We start from the raw sequence: 23,218 nt of genomic DNA, 5'->3' as shown, positions 1-23,218 counted from the left end.
TTACAGATGATTTACTACAGCCCAACCGTACCGTGCCAGCACCCATACCGACGGATAAGATATTCTTAGGTGCCGCTCGATACCTTGAAATCAACTTTTATCAAAATAGGCGAAGTTAGTTTGTGTCAACAGAATGAGTTTCTGTATCATCTAAAAATAGTACATTGAGCATGCTCGCCATGACTATTCAAAATTTCACGACGTCATAATTGGTGATACGATTGTGGATTGCTGATAGACGATGGTATTTCCAATTCTCTACTAAGGAAAGGAAAGGACGTAGTTTATTTTTGTCCTTGATGTTTTTGCGGCATATACACCGACTCATGATATACATACACACGATCTGCGCATATGCATACCATGCATACTATAGTTGCTGACGATTACCCCTGACGAGTGTCAGTCGAAAACATTCTGGTTTGATTTTAAACTGAAATCGCGAACCTGATTTGGACGTTTAGATGAACTTTGCCGGGATGTTGGCCGTAACGAAGAGGCAGATCTGCTCACAAGATCGCTACAGAACCAAACGAAAGTCTCGATATAAGACATGTATTTTCGTCCCTGATGTTTTTATGGCATATAGGCTACACCGACTCATAGCAAATGCTGATCGCCAAGGCAAAGCCACTAATCAGATGTTGGTCTGACCCGGCCGGTGATCGAACACACGACCTAGCGATCCGGAAGCAGGGGCTCCACCACTACGCTATCTTGTCGGTGATATTGCACAGGCAAAGGCTAACCCGCAATGCACGCATATCTATCGTTACTGAGTATTGCTGGAGAAAGTGGAAACCCGTACTACATGAAGTCAGCGAAGATTCGCAATATCAAGGTCTCATTCACACCGATACAGAATTCCCGAGAATTTCTTCCCTTTTGCGACTTTAGAGTCGTCGATCATATAATCTGACTTCAAACCGGATATTGAACAGGCTAAAACAACACCTGTAAGGATAGTACGCCATGGTGTGCAGATTATACGAACTGTGCTTGCAACCTGAATTTGTGAAGATTTTTCTCCTAGAACGACCGAGAGACATCCAATACTAGACATTGAAACTAACATGAATCATAGCTTTAACATTGCGCTGGCTATCAGCACGTATAACTATCGCGTTCACTGCAAAACCGATTGTAGAACTCGCACTCCCGTCCAATAATAGAATTTTAAGAGACTCACCTTGATCAACATTTTAGCTCTGGTGCATAAGTTCATGGTAACCGTCCATCAAACAACCCCAATAACAACAACCAACCAACCAACCAACCAAATTTGCCCCGTGAATCTACGAAATCGCATCCGCAAGGCTGCGCTAGAGTATCCGAATTTGATGACGCAAATCAGGAATATTTCTATTGTTGTTCGTTGACGCGTGACGATAAGTCTGTTAATAAGTTTTGTGTCGAAATCCTGAAGCTTAGTTAGAAAGTTTGCGCTGTTTTCTGAAATCACAGCAGTAAGCGACGGTAGCGCATACTACAGAGACCAGGCGTAAGATTCGAATGTATCGGTTTTTAGTGACAGGTCTGATTTCAACTCCGCCGAGAACCAACGAATTCTTCAAAAACACCGCGCGACACGCTCAATTTCAAACTCAGTGACGTAAACAACGCCGAGGACCACCGTAAGCGACGGATCGTTTTTGATCGAGATTTCTGCTTTCCTTCCTGTTAGTCGAATGTCGAGGCTAAAGCTTTTCGTAAATCATTATGGATAGAATAAGTCGTATTTTACAAGATGTTATGGTAATCAACAAAAATTGGAAATATATAAACGCAAGCTTGTTTTGTATCTTGTATCATGAGGGCAAAATGCGTATAAGAATCACCATCATACAACGATATTATGTATATTTATACGTTGTTAATTCACACTAGTGACGTTTATAGATGTGGCGCACAAAACTTGCGATGTGATAAGGGCTACTACCACTATTTTACTTACAATAATATTGATAGCTGAAAATTGGTGTTTCCTTGAAAGGATAATCTTCTATTTCACAGCTTGAGGTGATGTAAACTATTCAAGCTTCACATATGACAAATAACACTGCACCTTTTGAATAATATATTCCCATTGAAATGAAATCCAATATATTCGGCTCGCTATCGTCAGGCGGATACGCGCCAGCAGCTAGTATAGGATCGAAGATCTGTATGTTACATTGAAGTTCATTATCAGTATATTATTCAATTTAATATTGAAGTTCTGTAGCCTGCCTGCAAGAGTCGCTGCATCAGTGAGATCGAAGTGACCGTCGAGTCACAACAATGCAATTAGCAAGAAGCAATAGAGTCTCCGTGGATGAGTGATTTATAGCAGCCTCGCGCCATTGGCAAGTTACTAGATTAATAGTATTTCGGAATCGGAAATCAATATCATGGTGTGGTCGTCGGCGTGGTTTGCACAATACGGACACTTGCGAATGAATGGAGCTTTAGCAGTTGGACATTGATAGAACTTCACGGTAGTGAGCTCTCGGTGAATTAGTTGAACCTTTGACAATAACGCCCCCGAGTAAAAACGTCGATGTTGTTTTTTCTCGACACCGAGTCCACCGGCAAGCTCCTATCAATCACCATTCACATCAGATCTCTTTATTCAGTACAGCTTGGCCATTTCTAAGGGTGGATATTATAAAGTTATCTTATTCATCAGATTGCTAATCTTCTGAATAAAATTGTTAAGTGTGGCGCGTAAAGTTGGATAATATGTCGTGAGAGATTTATCCGAGGTCGTTTGGTGAAACTTTTAATCCAGCAAATTAGGTTGCCACGAGTTTTTAATGATGCGATTAATATTCTCCGGGATGAGTTAATTTCATGATATCCGCGCTTAATGCATATAGGGTGTCAGCTGCAACATTTATCCAAGCCGAACTCCATTGCAACCCAAATCGTGGTTCAGGTCGGCGTAGAAATCAAGATAAGATCCGAATAAAGAGCTCCGACACAACTGATTAATTTGCTGTATTGTGACAAACGATAGCAGGCAAAGCATACTAAAATCGCACGAGACTTGTCCCACAAAGGTAAGCGCTAATACACTAACCAGTAATAATCCTATGATGCCCACCTCTGACTGTCAACTCCATCCTACAGTTACATTATTCTAAAGGCGCCACTGTGTTACATATGGCAATATATGGTTGCATATAAAACAAAGAGGTGTTTTAAAGCACTTGGTTTAAAACCGGTGTTAAACGGCGCTTTGAACAAATGCCTTTTGAAAAAACAACCTTTTTTTGGTAAAAAAAGTTTTATTATCGTTTCGTAATTGTGTACTTTTTTTCGAAAAAAAGCAGTTGATGCTCTACAGCTACACAGTGCAATCTGCCGCGGACTCCTCTATCAGCGATTTAGTCGTGTGGAAATATTTCATCGATACAGCAACAACCTTCGACTACTCCACGCCTTCGACTCGCGTAAACCACTTTGTGTTAATTCCTGATTTGTCCTTAATGCGCATGAAATCGTGATCTTTTCTAAAAACAAACATAGACAACACGTTTTGAACAAAGGACATGAATTGAATATTGTTTTGAATGCTAACCTAGCAATAGCACTATACTGCGTGAGTCATTCCGCCTCAAGTCGACAGAATGTTCGAACTTCAAGTTTCCGCCTGCATATTACTGGAATGCTCGCGCGACTTAACCGAGACAGAGTACTTAAGAATAGTTCTGGTAATTCTCATTTTAGAGTGCCACTTATCATTTCCCAGGTTGGATATGCTCGAGGCAAGTTTGCAGACGTTAGCGAGATCTGTCGGTAATTTGTTTGATATAGATTGATAATAAATGATGGTTAGACAGGAACTGACAGGAGTGTTATCGAAGTGTAGCTTTCGACTCGCGAAAATAAGCAGTGCGGAGTTTGGTGTCCATGACACGTAGAATAGGTTGATCATTGGTGACCCGAAGATAAACTCGATGAGGGTGGCTGTGTCGTTTCGTTGGCGGCTGACTAGTACAAGCTTCTGCAATTTAAAAATGCGCAACTAGATCTAGAACCGGAACTACTCACTTTTCGGAAATCGAGTTTGAAATGGGAGGTTTTCGTCCCCCCAAAACTAGCCATGGCTATGTCACTGTTAGTATTGATGACTCTGAGATAGCGACGGCTGCGAGAGCAGCATCACAGAACAGAACAGCGATTCACGGCAAAATAATTGTTCGGCAATGCAGAAGTCTGGTTGGTGGTCAAACATCCGGTGTTTTTGTTTCGTTAAGCCTGTTGTTTAAGCCGGCTTTTAGCCCACTTATATAGGTCGCATAATCTGGATTCAAAATCATGCAAACATAGCGAAGTATATGCCGCGACAATTGAAGTCAAAAGCAATGGTTTCCAGATAGTTTATTACTAACTTGTTACCATTGTTACATTGCAAATTACTTGGTCAGCGCTTTAAATTGTCCAGACATTTGTTTACCATCAATGATCCGTAAAACAAGTCAATCAGTACACGTAAATTGCGGTCACCCAAAGTCGATGAACAGGCATGTTAAAAAAATAAAGGTGGAGGCTGAAGGCAGACATTTAACTAGATTTGGAGCGCAAAATATTTGGTAACTTGAGTCAGAGGAAAACCCGTCATTTTAGTTTGTGCTGAGCAGGTCGATGTGTTTAGAGAAGTGGTTCCCAACCTTTTTGTCTTCATTCCCCAATTCGGATTTATTCCGAGCCTTCATCCCCCACTAGGACCGTAACAGCACTTCGTCAGCCCCCCCCAAAAAAAACGTTGGTCTTGGGCCCCCCACAGTGTGATAAACCCTACTTCTGGGGGGCGAAGCCCCTCCGCCTCCCTGAGCCTGTACGCTTTTACCCGTTACTTATCAGCTACATTGGATCTACTGTTCAGTGCGTCGCCTTATTTGGACTAAACCGCGAAGCGCGAAAAATTTATATAATTTATGTTTGAAACGGTCAATATGATCGGAATTGCATGTATTTTGCTATCAATTTTTTATCCCTTCTCTGCTCACGTAATCAGATTTACCGGTAGAGCCGAGTGAGGTGTGTTGGAAAAGGTTAAGACCCCTAAATAAGTATTAAAAATCTTCGGGCGGACCCGTTGGTATATTGACTTCGTTACATTGTGCTATTTCGTGACCTCCTATATCTGCTATGTCAAAAGATATGGAAATCGCCAAAACTAAAAGGCACACACGATTTCAAATTGGTATTGCTTTACTGGCAAATAATTTTTCCCTGCGGGATGGCATTTTTCCTGTGGGGTTCAGATCGCCAGGACAGGAACATTCGGCGCCAGCCATTTAGCCGCATATGCACAATTAAACATATGTTGTATATATATCGAAGTTTTCGGTCATCACAAGGGCTTTCATTCTCGGCCAAGCTCTTCTCGCTGCTGATTAATCTGGCACACTTCTCGGAGTCGCATTTTACATGGCTTATAACTTCATATGTCTTGGTGCGCCGAGGTGCAGTAATAGCCGACGCAGAAGTCTTCATTTCTATAAATTCTACGTATTTTCGTGGGGGAAGGGTACCCAATAATCAAGATATTCGGCAACATTAAATCGCGCAGGCAGCGCGAAAAAAGATTGAAAAAGTGGCATAAATTTCCGAAAATATACTCTATAATTTATTTTGATTCACGAAATAATTTTTGGCCCCTTCGAGCTCGCCCTCTCCACATTTGGGTGTTTGGAGTGCGGCGGTTACGGTCCTGTTCCCCACTACCCAACACTTTGTAATCACAGAGCAGCTATTTGCTGGTTTTACTGCACAAGACACACAATCACACCACTACGCAAGACAATCGCCTATGACTGCAACATAAAACGTATAGTGAACCGTTACCAGTAACGCTCAAAATTTCGCGAATGCGGTATTTCACGTCAAACTAGTCGTGCTGGATGCGTTTGTGACGCCATCATTGGCCATCCAGAGTTAAAATGAGGTTTTGTGAACAACACGCAATCTAATTTTCGATACATACATGCCAGAGCAGTTAACTGGTAACGGTAATCTCGCATGTGTCTCCGTGAATATGTAGACTGTCATGCATATTATTTTGAACAAATGCGTCCATTCCCCACCAGAAAGCATTGAATTCCCCACCATCAGTGGGGAATTCCCCACCGTTTGGGAACCACTGGTTTAGAGATATATTTTGAATCGGCTTTAGGAGAAAAACGCAGTGAAAAACAAACACTAGTCGGCTGGCTGAGACCGAGAGAGCGCAGATTTCAGGGCATCTGCCAGTGATGCTCTAAAACAACTATAGGCTAAATACCAAGCCATACACAGCTCGGGACCAAGACCAGCTTTGCAATACCACGTATATGTTGACGTCTCAATAGAAAAAAGGATTTCGCATTGTTTTGAATAATGATACTGAACGAATAAATCGTATTTTTTTTGTAAATTAACCCTCACTTTCTCATAGCCTAATTTTAACACAACCACTTAGTAGCTTGCCTCAACAATGTTATTCACTGTTGTCCATTTAGAAATAAAATAAGAAACGGAATATCGTTTAAACTTCTGGCTCGACCCACAACCCTATTTTTTGCTCCTCATTCCCCCGCCTGCAAAAATAATTGCCCATCCCTGCCGTATAGTTATACTCATTGTGTGCTACAGCCACAAGAAAGTAAATCGAAACGAGTAGGAGATCAATCAATATCTGAATCATCACATCTCAGACCGCGAACAATACATTTGAGTCTCAAAGCATCAAACTTGCGATAGTAGTTATACACATCTGGATGAGCGGCGCTGAAATGGTTCTAATATCCAACAGAAGTAATCGCGTGAAATGCATATGAATCAAGACAGAAGCAAAGATGGATCCACTCAACTTCTACCGCAGTTCAGGGTGAGTTTTATTTCTTGCATACAGACGCAGATCAACTGTTGAGGTCACTCGAATAAGTCCCCATTTAACCGCCGAACTACAGGTTGCTCAAAACCGAACCTTTGTTTGGACAGGACACGAAATTGTCTAAACTTCGCTTCTGGAGTCAGCCGACCCCGAGCGGATCCGTCATCATACAAAACGACTCTAAGACGTTCGCATTGTGCGTCGTCGTTGACGTCATCTTATTCGTCACAGGCCTCGTTCTCATATTCTCAGCCGGTTTGATTGTGCCGGGGTTGGTGATTTTGGGTGAGTGGTCTTGTCATGTGTCTGTTCGTCGCATGATTACTCCTTAGACGACATCACCTCAGTCAGACTTGTGTAAATTACCACCCTAGTTAGTTGATGGTTTTCAGTGGTTTTAATTCTAGCTCTAGTTTCTGATTTTGAAAAGTGCGTGGTTCTAGTTTTAGTTGCAGTTGCAAATTGTAATGAAATTCGCTGCCGAATAGAATACACGCGTCGTCGTTGGGCGAGCGTTGATTGAATGATAATCATTCGCGATTTATACGTGTGTGCGAATCTGTTTGTACCGTACCTCAATCTCTGTTCGCTTGGATGGAGAAAAACCTCTATCATAGTGGAAAATAAATAAGTTAGCGTTTATGGCAGACCGTGTGTTAGGACTATGATCAATACCATAGTATTGAAAATTGTTCTGTAGAGATATAGGGACTTGTAGCGGATTAATCTTATGATAAAGATACTTTGACAAATACAAAGATATATATCGCTAATTTTAAGAAAACCCTCCGCATCTCAGGTGTGTGGGCGGTGATGACGCTGTCTGGCATCGCGTGCGCGATCGTTATTTGCGCCAGGAGCAGAAAAGCTACACAGAAAAAGTCCGAGGGGTTAGAGTTGAGAGTTCTGGTCGGTTCTCACAGCACAAATCCAGATTAGTAAATGGCTGAAATTCGGCATAACTTTCAGAGTTCCGACGACGATGGTTGGGAGAAAATTCCGTTCGACCCGGTGATGAACAGAGCGGTGACGCGACTTGTGTTTCACGGACCGGACGACTGCGAGGAATGCAGGTTTACGGATCACCATCCGCTAGTTGGTGACACCGAGACTCACGTTGTCCCTTCACTTTCGTCAGATCTCTGCGTCTCCGAGAAGACTCGCAACGAAAGTACGACTCGCCATCAGGTTCCGCTTGTGCATTCTAACTACCAGCATACTTGTACACACTACCGGGCTTTCATAATGCTCAAGTAGAATTAGACCTGCTCACTTCACAAAACTATCGAATAGAACTAGGGCCTGAACTGGGCTTCTCACTTTTCAAGACTCGCAACTAGAACTAGTACTAGGACCACTCACTTTTCAGATTTTGCAACTAGATCTAGAACTCGACATACTCACTTTCCAAAACTACTAGTGACCTTTAAAGTCAGCAGCTAACTATACACATCTAAGTAATGACCAATAGTGCGAATTACATAATTTCACACGAGCTAACAAATATTTAGGATAAATTTCAAAAGGACGGCGTTTCCACTTTGAAATGGGAGAGGTTGCGACGCCATCGAAAACCGACCCCTTGCTGCGTCACTGTTAGTAGTGATAAGTGTGAGCTAGCAATGGCCGCAGGAATATCATGCTACAAAACACCGGTATCACGATTCAGGCCAAACGACAACACGGGTTTCTAGTTGTAAATTTGTTTCAAGTCCGCAACCAGGACTTGAGCTATACTGATAAAAAAAAGCAGTAGTTAGTTGAACGTCAACTAACTCAATTGGTAGCATGTGGAGGTCTGACTACCAGAGATGAGCGAATTTAATAATGGTATCGGTTCCTGCCTTTTAACAAGACTGGCAGGTAATGTACCCTCTAAGCTGCGCACGTGCGCAATTGCGCAGTGCTGACACGGTCTCTGCGCACAGAAAATTCAAGCTGCGCATAAAAATACGAAATGATGACCTTTGTTTTAGTCGTTACGCGCTGTTGTTCAAGGAACGGCGCAGTGAGTTGGTGGGTGCGCGCGCGCAGACTCGTGACAAAATAGAGGGGGCATTGCTGGCAGGGTAGGTGTGGTACCGATGGTTCAAAAATTGCGAAGCGATGTCTGGCTTCCAATCCTTAAGTTGATAACAGCATATCTTTTGCTGACTTAACACTTTGATACAAGCACTATAGGCCTACCTACCGCGGATATAGACAAAAATGTCGGCCTTCTAAAAAAATATTAATGAATGTTCAAAATTTGATGCACGAACGTATCATCGGCCGCTACCGGGTGGCACATGACCTTGGTGCATTTTAGACATACGCTTAAAAAATCAGCCGTTCCACTTTTCTTGCCGTGTACTATAATCTAAGCTACAGTAAGCCAAACAAGTAAGTTTGGTACCTATTTTAGAAATATCGAATGAATATGAACTCAAACGTGGGCATAAATGACGTTTCAATTTAGACTCAAACTTACACATTTGAGGGTACATACATATTGTCCGTAAATAGACGTTTTGACCTCCAAATAGCTCGGTGTGGCGATAAAATACCGCAAGTGTTCATGAAATACAGCCTCTCTGTATTATAGGCGCGTTTCTGATGTTGGATGATTAGTTAGTCGAACTATTATGCCAAAGTTGGCTATGTTATCATCAACCCTCCGCGATATAAATTTTTTAATTGAATTGAAAAGAGTCCACTCAATGATGGTAATAAACGAAAAAATATGTGTCGTAATATAGCGCGATACAAGCCCTACACTTCACATTTTAAATGATTGCTGGATAGGTCGTATTGAAAGTTACAATGAAAAATGTACACGTTGATCGAAAAAAAGATCCGTCACTGACCCCATATTTGCATGTGAGGAAAGATTCAGCCAGCATGCAATTGTTGACAAATTCACGGAGTGTAATCATGGGATTGTCATAGAGAATTTTTCAAGTATTTTCGGCCCCAGTGTCTCATCGGTACCACATCTACCATAGTACTCTAGAGCAGCGCTCTTCAACCTTTTTCGACGTGGTACACCCTTTTAACGTTTGCTCAAAACTCGTACACCCCTGTTCATTAGGGGTCTTCAAAAATGACTTTTTTCCTCAAATCGTACTGGCTACTTGATAAAATTGTTAGGTTACCTAACTAAAGCCTACACACAAAACTTGGTTCAATTCCAACCAGTAGCCGCATGGCATAACTACATAACTACATAACTAAATATTTGAAATTTTTCTGTTCACCCCATGAAAGTATTAGGTTGTCTATAAAAATGATGTTCTTCAAATTTGATTCAATTCCAACCAGTAGAAGCGGAGTTATTGCCGTCAAAACAATGGATTTGAATAAAATAGTATTTGGTCACAGAGTCTATTCGCAGCCAGTTAGGCCGCCCGCCACGCGAATTGGAATTTGTCAGCCCCAAAACAGCATGACATTACGAACGAAAATCAACCTAAATGTAACAGTATTGGGGAGAGAGTAGGTAAAGCTACTGCTTCAGAAGCGGTAATTCAGATCAGCGATGATAGCAGGCGCACCAGCCTACTGCGTATCAGGCCTGCCTCACACCACACTGGAAGACATGTCAATAACCTCAGATCGTATGCCGCTATACACAGTCTATTGTCGCTAATTGGCATCACTAATAACAAAATACTAAATTGTAAATGCATGGCGAAATATTGGACATAAAATCGGCATTTTAAAACAAAAGGGTTTCGATTTCGAAATGGATGCTGTTTCGACCCTGGCTGGCTACGTCACTTCATTTATGTGCATTGCGGTATTTATTAACGTCGGGTAGGAAGTACCGATTCAAGAAGTCTGAGCTATCGCGGCGGTTTCCTCAAAAATCACTAAAAGACAAATGACTATAGCTGAACAGTGAACACGCATGTTTGTTAACTGTCCAACACCAAACGGAACCATTGGTCTATTGCCGACGGCTAAATGAATAGGAGAAATATTTGCTTATGACATCACAATCAAGCGGTGTACAGTATTACCTTTGAGATAACATCGTACCATATTGCTTATTACCCTGTGCGTCAACCTGTACTGACCCATAAACCTGCTTTTGTGATTGTGATAGCTAGCCATCGGCTCATTGTAATTCGGGTCTGGTACACCCCTGTACACCCAATCCGAGTGGTACACCCTTTGCAAATTCTGGTACACCAGTAGTAGGGTTTGATCAAATTGGCGCCGTCCAATTAGAGAGCGCCACGTCATCCTAATTGCCACGCCCATTTTCATACCCTAAGGGTTGTTCGATCTGACCGTTTTGTTTGATGTAGCGATCACTGGCGTGGAGGGAGGCAATAGCGAAGTACTCGTGCATTTTGTACTACTCAAGTATAGGTTTTATCTGCTCGCACTAAACTTAATCAAGTGATTAACTATTTACACTGCATCTACTTCTATTTCAGAGTATTCGGTTTTCAGGTCAACTATACCTGCAATACTTACTTCTTTACTCACTCGGAAATCATCACGTCTTGTACTTTACTAGAAATTTACTGCTACTAAATGTTGAATTGTACTGTTTTCAGCGGTCTTGATGAGTGGTGCTAGTTTCATCTATATCCTACGACGCATTTTCGCGCTGCAGAATGACTCATCGCAATAAAAATAACAAAAATACTTCGAGAATTTGCGAACTCTCACTGCGCAATATTTGAGTTTTACGAAGTAACCTTCAAAGTGAGCCTACATCTTGGATGTTATCCAAAACCACATACAATTTCGCTTCGAACGAGGTATCCTTTAAAATAAGGTAGAAGTAGTCATTTCCGAGTAAGTAAAACGTTAGTACTCTAGCTCTATTACTGTTTAATACTCTAGTTATCATGAAGTTGATGTACTCCAATATCATAAGGACTTGAGAGTATGTGGTGCATGTAGGCAAAAAACCTACTTGGGTATTCTCGAGAAGTACGAGTACTTCTATACTCAACAACTCTGAAAGTTAGCGCGGTTTGTGGCATTTGTATGCAATCGAAATTTGCGTGCTTCTCACTTACCTTATGTTAATAGTTTTCCTTTTCTATCTACTTTACAAGATTCAGTGTAGAAGTTCAGTGAAAGTGTAAGAGTTTAGCAAAAGCAGTTTTTTGATAATAGCACTTATCAAGGTGATACAAACGTAACCTCAAACTACTTTGAAATATAAAGTCCTAAAAGTAGGTAGTTTCTCCTGAAAAACCGATAAGTAGAAGTGTAAATAACCTACGAACATAACCACCTATATCAGTTACTTTTCAATCCCTAATTGTACTTGTATTCCAGCAAAATTACGAATCGTTGAGTGTCGAGCGATAGCCTCTATCATACTTGCGGAAAATAAAGATTTGGTACACGAGTATCAGATTAAAGTAAATTGAGCAAACTTCAGAGGTTATTAGTGATTCTGCTGGAGTTTATATGAAGGGAAGTCCTGATAAAACCTTGATTATTTCAGAAAAGAATAGAGGGCTTCTCTCGATATTTTGATAGTCTCCGTCGTACTGTAGGGTCAAGGCTGGTACTCAATGGTTCTGTTAGTAATTATATGGAATGTGTGGGAATCGAATTTGAGCGTAAAGTATGCTCCTGTGGCATAGAGCCCTACGAAATGAGTCCACATACCCCGTAAAATTCCGCTTGAAGCGCTGTGGCTTAGCTCAAGCGAACAAGTATTTCGTACTTTAAATGTCAAATCATCTTTCTTATGATTGATAAGCTTAGGGAGAATTAATCAGAAAATTTTGTAGAGTACCGTAGGCATCGATTCATTAAGTGAAATGGGCTTCCTTATCTTAAATTGAAACGGACAGAATAAATCGAAACAATTTGCAGAGTCCCGTAGGCGTCAAGACATAGCTCAGGCAGAGATTACAGCCTAATAACGCGCGGGAATCGAGTGGGATGTTATAGGAAGCAAGACGAATCATTGTAAAAGTGATGCAACTTAATTAGGCCTACATATGTAATTCCATCACTAAAGTTGATCAGGCATAGGTAGCCTACGTGCTACGCTCCTGCGAACAGATTCACGCTAAGTTGGTATAGAACTGCGTTAGTTTTAAAGGTGTTCCATCATGAAATGTGAGATGAAATTTGATATGTTCCATTGTCATAATGTCCTACACCTGTGAACCAATCTTCAAGTTGCGCATTCAATGTTTAGCTTGCTAATTCCGTTATTAAAGTTGAGTATGCATAGGTACGTGCTACGCTCCCGCAAAAGTCGGTATAGAACTGCGTTAGTTTATAATTTGTTCAATCATGAAATGCGTAACAAAATTTGACATGGTGCATTGTCATAATGTCTTACAACTGCGTACCGAGTTTCAAGGTGGCGAGTCGAATATTAGCATGGTAATTCCGTTATTAAAGTTTACTATGTATAGGTACGTGCTACGCTACGGAAAAACAGATTTAGCCAAAAGTCTGTATAGAACTGTATTGGTTTTAAAGGTGTTACATCAGGAAATGTCTGACGAAATTTGGTATGGTGCATTGTTATTATGTCCTACAACTGCGTACCAACGTTCAAGGTGAGAATTTAATGTTTAGCATGCTACTTCTGTTATTAAAATTGACTATGTATGGGTAGGCCTATATGCTATGTTCACGAAAAGCAGATATGCGTAAAAGTCGGTATTCGACTGCGATAGTTTCAAAGGTGTTCCATCATTAGATGTGTGATGAAATTTAGCATGGTGCATTGCCATAATGCCCTACAACTACGTATCAAGTTTAGAGTTGGGATTCAATGTTAAGCATGGTAATTCCGTTATTAGAGTTGGCTATGTATGGGTACGTGCTATACGCTCCCGCAAAACAGATGTACGCAAAAAGTCGATGTAGAGCCGCGTTAGTTTTAAAGTTGTTTCATCATGAAATGTGTGATGGGATTTGGTATCGTGCATTTTTGTAATGTCCTATAACCGCGTACCAACTTTCAAGGTGGGAATTCAATGTTTAACACGGTAATTCTGCTATTAAAATTGACTATGTATAGGTATATGCTATGTTCACGCAAAACAGATATGCGTAAAAGTCGGTATTCGACTGCGTTAGTTTTAAAGGTGTTCCATCATTAGATGTGCGATGAAATTTAGCATGGTGCATTGCCATAATGCCCTTCATCTGCGTATCAATGGTGACGTACTAGTATAATGCACATTTCGGAGAGATTAAGTAAAGCAATGATCTCAGATAAATCCGTTAAATTAGGGCAGAAGTAGCAATTTACGAAGAAAGTTAGCATTCTAGGCCTATACTTCTGTTTAATACTGAAAATGTCATGAAGTTGAAGCGAACTGAAATCATAAACACTTTAGTATTAGGTCCATATACGCAATAAGCTACTTTAGTATTCTGATGGTTTGGGATAAAATGTAATTTTTCGTGCTTTTTTATTTTTTAATAAAATCAGTATTCATTTTACAGAAACGTCGTGTAAAGGTAAAGTACTTGTACATTTCGGAGTACTCAAGTATAAGTTCTGGTTAGCTAAATTTCGATGTCATAGAAATACCACAAACTGTGCTACTTGCACTTCTTCAGAGTACTCAAATAGGTTTTTAGCTATATGCAACAAATACTTTCGGGTTTTTTTGATATTGGACTGCTCCAACTCCATGATAATTATAGTATTAAGCAGAAATGAACCTACAATACGAACGTTTTACTTACTCGGAAATGACTACTTTTACCTTAATTTATAAAACTCAAGTAAAGCTCACGAAATCCATAGTGTAAACGTCTCTAATGCGCTGAAAAAGGCAGAAAAAGTACTCAATACGCTAAATTTGAATCTAAAAATATTAATTCTCATAAAACGTAGTGGGTGTGGGATTCGAACCTATGTGAACACTTGTTCATTGGAACTTAAGTCCAACGCCAAAAAGCTATACTTTACAAAATTTTTGGAGTACTGACTTTTTTAGGTAAATTCTGTTACGCGCTTAGTTACTAACTCTGAAAGCCAGCAAAATTTGTGGTATTTGATCAATATGGAAATTAGTGCACTTTGCGTTTAGGTTGTGTTGAAAACATGAGTAACTTAGAACACTTGTTCATTGAAACTTAAGTCCAACGCCTTAACCGCTCGCTCAAGCCAGTTCCGTTGCTACGATATCTGAGAAATCTATTAAATTAGGGTAGAAATAACTATTTCCAAGTAAGTTTCACGAAGTCTCGATACGCTATATTTAATCTAAAAATATTAATCCCCATAAAACGTACTGGGTGTGGGGTTCGAAGCCTAGAATAATAAGCGGATCGTGATTGAAAATAGAAGGAGGATCACTGGATTAACGTTTATGGAATACTCCGCAATGTAAAATTAGTATATACTGCACAAAATCCAGAGTGTAAGAGTCTTTACTGCATCGGAATAGTGTAGTTTTCTATCCACTTTACAAATAACCGGATCCGGATATCAACTCTGAATCGACAAACCAATGAACAATATTCAAACATGTTACACCCCCCTCGTGTTTCCATGAAAATAACAAGACATTACATATCCTGTATACTTCACGATTGTTCATAGATACCAAGTATTCGCGTAAACGAGGTGTGTGACATTACATACATCATGGATAACATCATGGCTGGCATTATAAGCATCATGGATTACAAATTCATGTTCTGAAGTCTCATACATGCACCGACTCTGTACATTCAATGTGGGGGTAGCTGACTTGGAGACAGAAAAACACACATATTTGACCGTAACATGGTCTTAGTATGAACCGACATGCATTCGAATTGTGGAAAAATGTGTCGCACACTATTTCACCGAGATTACAACCCTTTCACGGATATTCGTTGGTGCTATCGATACGGTGAACAGCACGTTATGTATAGCGATATCTTCACAGTCAAATACGCGAACCATGCACAAGCATATACCCCGACTTTCGTTGAATATTCACGACACCAACAAATCTGTACATCTCCTTTCCCTCGACATCAATGATAGAATCCTCATCCCAATGCGCAGTACGAATGGTGGGTTCATCGGGTGTAAAATCCAAATCAAATGACACCAAGGTCTGCTTTCTCATTTTCAATATTTCCACCACCGCATCTTGTCTGTGTCTTAGCACTACCGTGTGAGGATGGCGAAATCTGTGGGTGGTAACACGAATGGACATGATATTCTTCGATATGATCAACTGAAACCTCGGATGTGGTGGGTTAGAGTCTTGTCGTGATGGTCCGTTTCGAAATGCAAGCGGATGAACTAGACCAAAAGTTTCGAAGATGCTAATAATAATTTCGCGTAGGCTATGCATACAAATGAGGAAAGTTACATCAACGCGTGTTAACTATCGAGTTATCGAATGATTTTTTCCTTACATCAAAACAACTAGAATGTGTAACTACATTAAAAAAACGTATCTAAATGAGCTCCAGGGCATTGTGATTATGCAGCATACCAAATTTCATCACACATTGCATGATGGAACAACTTTAAAACTAACGCAGTTCTATAGCAACTTTTGCCTAAATCTGTCACTTTTTACGTGGAGGGAGTACATAGCGAAGTACTTGTACATTTTGGAGCACTCAATTATAGGTTTGGCCTGCTTGCGCTATACTTAATGAATCACTCCTACGTCATAAATACTTGAGTTGTTGGTGCGTGTAGACAAAAAACCTACTTGAGAACATAAATTTCATTTTTTCAATAAAATTAGTATTCATCTTACAAAAACGTCGTGAAAAGGTAAAGTACTTGTACATTTCGGAGTACTCAAGTATAGGTTTTGTCATCTTATTATATGCTCAGTATATTATATGTCAAGAATTGTGGAGCATTTATGTGGGTCTCCAGGGTGCTCTTCATTGAGTGTCCGTGTTGAGCGATAAGTTTAATTCGCAAAATTAGTGTGTTCAAATCAGGCCTGTCGCCAACATAGTGATGTCGCATAAGCCCTAAATACACATAATAGAATATCAAGGAAAGGTATCATCTAACGTATAATGAATGTTATTTATTTCTCGGAAGCAAGTTATTATCAAAACATAGTGGTCAAAATTATCGCAGAGCAATACCGATTTTGCGTAAATTCCGTTATGCGTCCGACTATGTTACTAGGGATGTTGTAGTTAGTTAGGAAATTAGGAGTCCTATCTTCCCAATCGGTATGGAACAACATCAAAATCATCACAAAGCAATATCGAATTTTACCTGCATTCTGTTATGTGTATTACTACGGTAGTATGCGCATCTGCATACAGGTGTCCAGACGTGGACTTTCTACTATATTCGCTCCGAACATTATAGCAGCACCCGACGCAGCTTACATTATTACGTTATAAGACGCCGGCGGCGTTTCACTGTCGGTTTAATCACCCTTATTCTAGTGACATGAAAAGGACTGAATCGTATGAAATGTGGTCACTACAAGAATCGAGCGAAAGCGCTGTTTCACGTCGTCTTGCATCGGTCACGATTAGTTTTACTTTTCAACTAACTTGTTGTCTGTCGTTATATTCATTAGACTCGCTTTCATGCGGCTAATTTGTCCTTATCATTATAACGTCGGTGATCGCGTACCTGCGGCGAAGGTGTTCGTTTAATTATAGCAACGAGAACCGGACCCCTGCGGCTAGCCGTTGGCATTTTAGTGCTGAGTTAAATACCCTTATACTCGACATGCAAACATTATACAGGTAGCGGTTATACTGCGAGCTGATGAATTCGTCATCTATTCGCCCAGCGTAGTTGTTCCTAATCCCGACCTTCCGCTCGTATCGTATATACTACAAGCCAGTGATCGCTACATCAAACAAAACGGTCAGATCGAACAACCCTTAGGGTATGAAAATGGGCGTGGCAATTAGGATGACGTGGCGCTCTCTGATTGGACGGCGCCAATTTGATCAAACCCCACTACTTACACTAGGGTGTACGACAACCCCGGTTGAAGAGCACTGCTCTAGAGTTGTTCCGTCAAGATTACATACCAATATTAAACGGCTAACCATAATCGTAGCTATGCCTAATCCGTATCTAAGGTCAATTGCGTGTAGAATTGGTATTCTCCAACAAAGTTATCAATACGGAATTTACGGAGTCTTGGATGATAGTCTTTGGACTTACAGCAGGCTAATTCCATTATAACTTAACAGGGGCTGTAATGCATACCCTCAGAATTGTCCAATATTTACAAATGTTGTTCTTTTTTGAATTCTGGGTACATTAAAAAAAATTAGATTGAAAAATTTCCAGCGGTTCAAAAGATAATGCAATTCAAAATTATCATGTCACTAGGTGGCGCTGCACGCAAAAATCTCTAAAATCCATATTTTTTGCTGTAATGATGGTGGAGAATCAATTAAAATGTCTAACTATACAATTTTGGGGCCAAGGAATTCAAAAAAATCAACATTTTCGCTCTAAACTCGAAGAAAAAAAAGTTACGGACGAAACAAAATTGGGGGGGAGCAGACTTGAAAATCCATGTAGGCTACCGTTTACACAAAAAAAAAATTATTGCAAAATGTACTCTGAAGCAGTGTGATTGATAAACAATTGGAATTTTAAATTAATCTCTATTCCTCAAGGAAATCACGAAAAAAAATTATCTTTGATTCAAGTGATTGATTATAATATTAGTTACGGTGAGCAGATTTGCACTACTGCCCACCACAACTACTATTATAATCAATCACTAAAAGCAAAGATAATTTTTTTTCGTGATTTCCTCGAGGAATAGAGATTAATTTAAAAATCCAATTGTTTATCAATCACACTGCTTCAGAGTACATTTTGCAATAATTTTTTTTTGTGTAAACGGTAGCCTACATGGATTTTCAAGTCCGCTCCCCCCCAATTTTGTTTCGTCCGTAACTTTTTTTTCTTCGAGTTTAGAGCGAAAATGTTGATTTTTTTGAATTCCTTGGCCCCAAAATTGTATAGTTAGACATTTTAATTGATTCTCCACCATCATTACAGCAAAAAATATGGATTTTAGAGATTTTTGCGTGCAGCGCCACCTAGTGACATGATAATTTTGAATTGCATTATCTTTTGAACCGCTGGAAATTTTTCAATCTAATTTTTTTTAATGTACCCAGAATTCAAAAAAGAACAACATTTGTAAATATTGGACAATTCTGAGGGTATGCATTTCAAATGTCAGAAAATTTGCTAAATTATAATGGAATGAGTCAGCAGGGATTTTGGAAGGAGTTTTCTTCATATACCCACGTTTTCGGACGGATTCGTATTCTCAAAAATCAAAATCCGCTCATCACTTATGCCCAGTTTCTCAACTCTGACTCTTACATTGTGCGTTACAGGACTTGCAATTTTTCGTTCAGATTTGCGCACTTTTCCTTTCAAAACAGTTCCTTGCGTTTCGTCCAAGAAGGAAAAAAGTATAACTGAACCTTTCCCTGGCCCACAAAAAAAAATTCGATCCGTCATCAGTGAGCCTTGCGTGACGTCACACGCGCATGATGTCGTCACTAACCGTCGTGGCCTCCACTTTAATAACAACTGCGGGGAAATACCCGCTCTCGTGATCACTCCTCCGAAAGAAGACGAGAGGATTTCAACTTACGCGAAGCGATATGACAGGAGAACTCAAGCTAGACGGGACGTCATCACGAGGCGATTGAGCGTGACGAAAAATAGGCGTGGCGTGGCGAAGGCGCCGCTGAAGCGAATGAAGCGGAAAAACAGGAACGGGTTAGTTTCATCCAGGGTTGTAATGACTAGACTCGAGTCGCGATTTTTTGGTAACTCGACTTGACTCAAGTCACTTTCTCATTTACGATAAGTGATTCAGCTCGACATAAGTCAATTTGTGTGACATCTACTTGAGTGATTGCCAGAGGTGGTCAGTAACGAAGTACTTCTACTTTTTCGAAGTACTCAAGTAGTTTCCCTCTACTTCTGGTACTTACTCAAGTAGATCTGATTTTCACTACTTCTACTTCTACTTCGTAATATTTTATGATCTACTCACTTACTTTTCGCTATTTTCAGTTTGTCAAGTAGACGTAGTCAGGAAAGTGGACTCTGACTTTCTTTAGTTTTAGAGCTGTTTTAGCATACCACCTTTGAAGCTTACTGGACTAAAGACATGAAATACATTTTCCGCTTTTAGAAGTAGTACTTATATTCCACTTTCAATTACCAGTATCATATACTTTTAGTTCTAATTAATATCAGTTCTTTTGTCTGGATAACATAGGGGAGATATGGTACCGATGGATCAAAAATTGCAAAATGATCTCTGGCCCTCAAATCTTCAGCCGAGAATAGCAGATCTTTTACTGTCTCAACACTTCGATACAAGCTCTACCTATCGCGGACATTTACATGAATATCCGCCATTTCAAAAAATATTTATAAACGTTCAAAATTTGTCGCTCGAACGTGTCATCGGTCCCCATCCGGTGGGTCCAAAGACACACGACCATGGGACCTATGAGACATACGCTCAAAAACTCAAATTTGTTAACTTGTTTTGTTATGTACTATAAGCTAAGCTACAGCTAGCCAATGAAGAATGTTTCGTCGCCACCTTCAAGAATAAAATAGATTATACCAACTCAAATGTTGGCATGAAATCATGTTTCGATTTGCGCCTCTACTTACAAAATTAATGCCACATACATATTACCCGCAAATCAACATTTTGACTTTCAAATACCTCGTAATAGCGATAAAACACCACAGGTAACTATGATTTACAGCAGTGGTCACCAACACGCGGCCCGCGAGGCTATATTTTGTGGCCCGCGACTTGATATGAGATTTCGGAAGAAAGCTAAGAAAACATATTGAAATGATGAAATTGACGTGCAATAGCCGAAAAACTGTCAAGACCGAGACGCTTAGAAAACGGTTAGGAGCAGTGGTTCTGAAACTTGGAGGCGCGTCCCGTTATGGGGACGTGAAAGCATCTGAGGCGGGTACGGAGCTGCGGTCAACTGAAAAATTTTCGCGTTCGGCGCGATTTACCTCGTAGTCGTAGATATAGTTATTGTTCTGTGTATATTCCCCAATTCATATTGTAGAATTCTCTCTTCAACATTCATAACCATCCAGGCCATTAAACTATACGTTGGGATTGCTAGCATTATGGATGCATTTTGTGATATGATGATAAGAGGGGCGCCAAATTTTTCAGCATCATAAAGGAAGGCATGTTTTAAAAGGTTTCAGAACCACTGGCTTAGGGCTTCGCCACAACATCAAGCTTTACGGGGAAATAAATGGTCTTTCAGCTAGTAACATATCCTGCTAGCCCCCAAAAGCGTTTCTAGGTATCGTAAACAGCTCAGAGTCCAACATAAAATGAAATTGATGACGGTGATCTTTCGTTGTATTTTTAATCCTTTAATATAATATTACTTCTTTTATGGTCATCGCCTATGTTAGATAACAACAACAACAACAACAACAACCATCATTGGGTTATTATTTTCATCTGAACAAGTTACACACAATGTACATTGCGAAAAGACACGATGCGATGTAACGAACAGATAGGAGGATGTCGAACGACACGCATCAGTAGCGATCCTTTACTCTAACATCCACCTCGGCCTAGAGTGCCCGATATCACAGTTCTTTTCGATGTTGATCTTTTTTGAAGCCGCGGTCCTTTCTACTAGTTCTTTACATTCCTTGTGAGTGCTTTCTTTCTTCGGGTCTTTTTTCTGGCCTTTTTTTGTCGCCGGCGACAGCGGGGGAAGAGGAGCCCAGATGAACCTACGATGGGAATCGAACCCGGTCCTCCGGCTTAGTCGGCGCTTATCGTTACCACTACGCTATCTGAAGCAAAGTTTTAAAACGTGGTTGCCCACATTATATCGTCATTGAATTCATGCGGCACGCGGCCGCTACGAAATTTGAAAAGTGGCCCACGACACATTTTGAGTTGGCGACCCCTGATTTACAACCTATATATATGTAGGCGAGTATCTGTTGCTAAGTGATTAGTTGGTCCATCTATTTTGCTTGATTTGGCTATGGTACCATTGGTCCCCACCCCATAAATATTGTAATTGACTTGAAAATAGTCCACTCTAGGATGGTATTGATTCAAAAAATATGTGCCATTATATACCCTGATACAAGCCCTATACTTCACATCAAAAATTATGGCGGGTTTGTTAGTCTGAAAGGGGATATAGAAAAATGCAAATGTCGATCCAAATTTACTTTACACCTCCTAAAACGTAAATCATTCGTCACAGACCCCATAACTCACGCAGGTCAAATTTTGTTGCATGTGAGGAAAGATTCTGTCAGCATGTAATTGTGGACAAATTCACCGAGTGTAATGATGGAATTATCATGGAGAATTTTGCAAGTATTTTCGGTCAAAGTGATCCATCGGTACCACATCTCCCCTACATGATGAAGTATGAAAGCAAGTGATTGGTGATTGCGCATGAATGACCCGACCAAGTAATATGACTCGGACGACTAAGACGGGCATTTTAATGTGACTCCGGAAAATATTAAAGTTACCACGTTTTTAGCATTTCGACTATCAGCACGCTTAACTGAAAGTATAGCCAGAAACCGATAAGAGTGAAAAAAAATAGTATATTATGAAGGCGAGGCATTCAATATGTCCCGTGGCGAGTTGTGAAAGAATGGGTCGAATATGACTTGCACTCTTAGTTAAACAGTGAGCCCAATTGCTTGGACCCAGACTCGAGTCATAACACTGTGACTCGGGATCAACCCCTTGCAACGCGACTTGTACACGGGCTTGACTCGGTGGTGAACTGAAAATGACTCAATTTGACTAGAGTCAAAGCTACGGAAATACGATTGACTTTTGACTTGGTAAACCCTCTGACTTGATTACAACCCTGGTTTCACAGAAACGAAGCTAATTCGCACTAGAATCTCTAGTCTTTCTTTCAGGACGACGAACCTGGACTCGGTCGCGGCTCTCGTGACGTCATCGACCTCTTATTTCGTGAGGACAGACGACGGAGTGCCCTCTGATCCGTCGTGATAATTCTTGTCACCTGCTCGGAAGTGATGCAATATGCAATGAAGCAAACCAGCGCGGAGACTGTGATGTTATTTGGTCCAAGTCCTGCCATGAAAACTTTCTATTCAGTCCATCCCGATACGAAAATATTTTTATACTTATATGACTCAAATGAATCAAAAAAGGGAATGGCACGCTCGTGAAAATGATTAGGAATGATTGAACTTTGAGTAATGGAACAAGTGTTTTAAATGTGTTTCCCTGTTTATGTCTATGTATGTAAGATTTACAATATTCCTGAACACAGGAAACCGGAACCGCATCGCAACCCATCACTATTGTTTTCGATTCCTGTTGAAGAGATTTTAAAAACAGATTGCTTTCC

General features: G+C 40.4%; 1 protein-coding gene across 3 annotated transcripts; it reads left to right on the top strand.

Moving 5' to 3' along the window:
- The first annotated feature begins 391 nt into the window (after nt 1–391).
- LOC145442862 (uncharacterized) lies at nt 392–23,155 on the top strand. Of its 3 annotated transcripts, XM_080320893.1 has the most exons (8): nt 392–1,634; nt 6,622–6,856; nt 6,970–7,147; nt 7,662–7,771; nt 7,832–7,935; nt 8,001–8,050; nt 19,187–19,556; nt 22,749–23,155. In XM_080320893.1, exons 2-8 carry the CDS (start codon nt 6,797–6,799, stop codon nt 22,852–22,854), a joined length of 978 nt encoding a protein of 325 aa, XP_080177019.1. In that variant the 5' UTR covers nt 392–1,634; nt 6,622–6,796; the 3' UTR covers nt 22,855–23,155. The 3 variants fall into 3 exon arrangements, with proteins under 3 accessions (XP_080177019.1, XP_080177018.1, XP_080177020.1); XM_080320892.1 differs by having other exon boundaries at nt 392–6,856; XM_080320894.1 differs by lacking the exon at nt 392–1,634 and having other exon boundaries at nt 2,260–6,856; nt 22,761–23,155.
- The last annotated feature ends 63 nt before the right edge of the window (nt 23,156–23,218 follow it).

This window comes from Botryllus schlosseri, chromosome 7 (genome assembly GCF_051294905.1).
Source record: "Botryllus schlosseri isolate E-star chromosome 7, Bs_hap1, whole genome shotgun sequence".
Lineage (NCBI taxonomy): Eukaryota > Metazoa > Chordata > Ascidiacea > Stolidobranchia > Styelidae > Botryllus > Botryllus schlosseri.
Note: the sequence above shows the minus strand (reverse complement) of the source record. Positions and strands in the feature narration are given on the sequence as shown.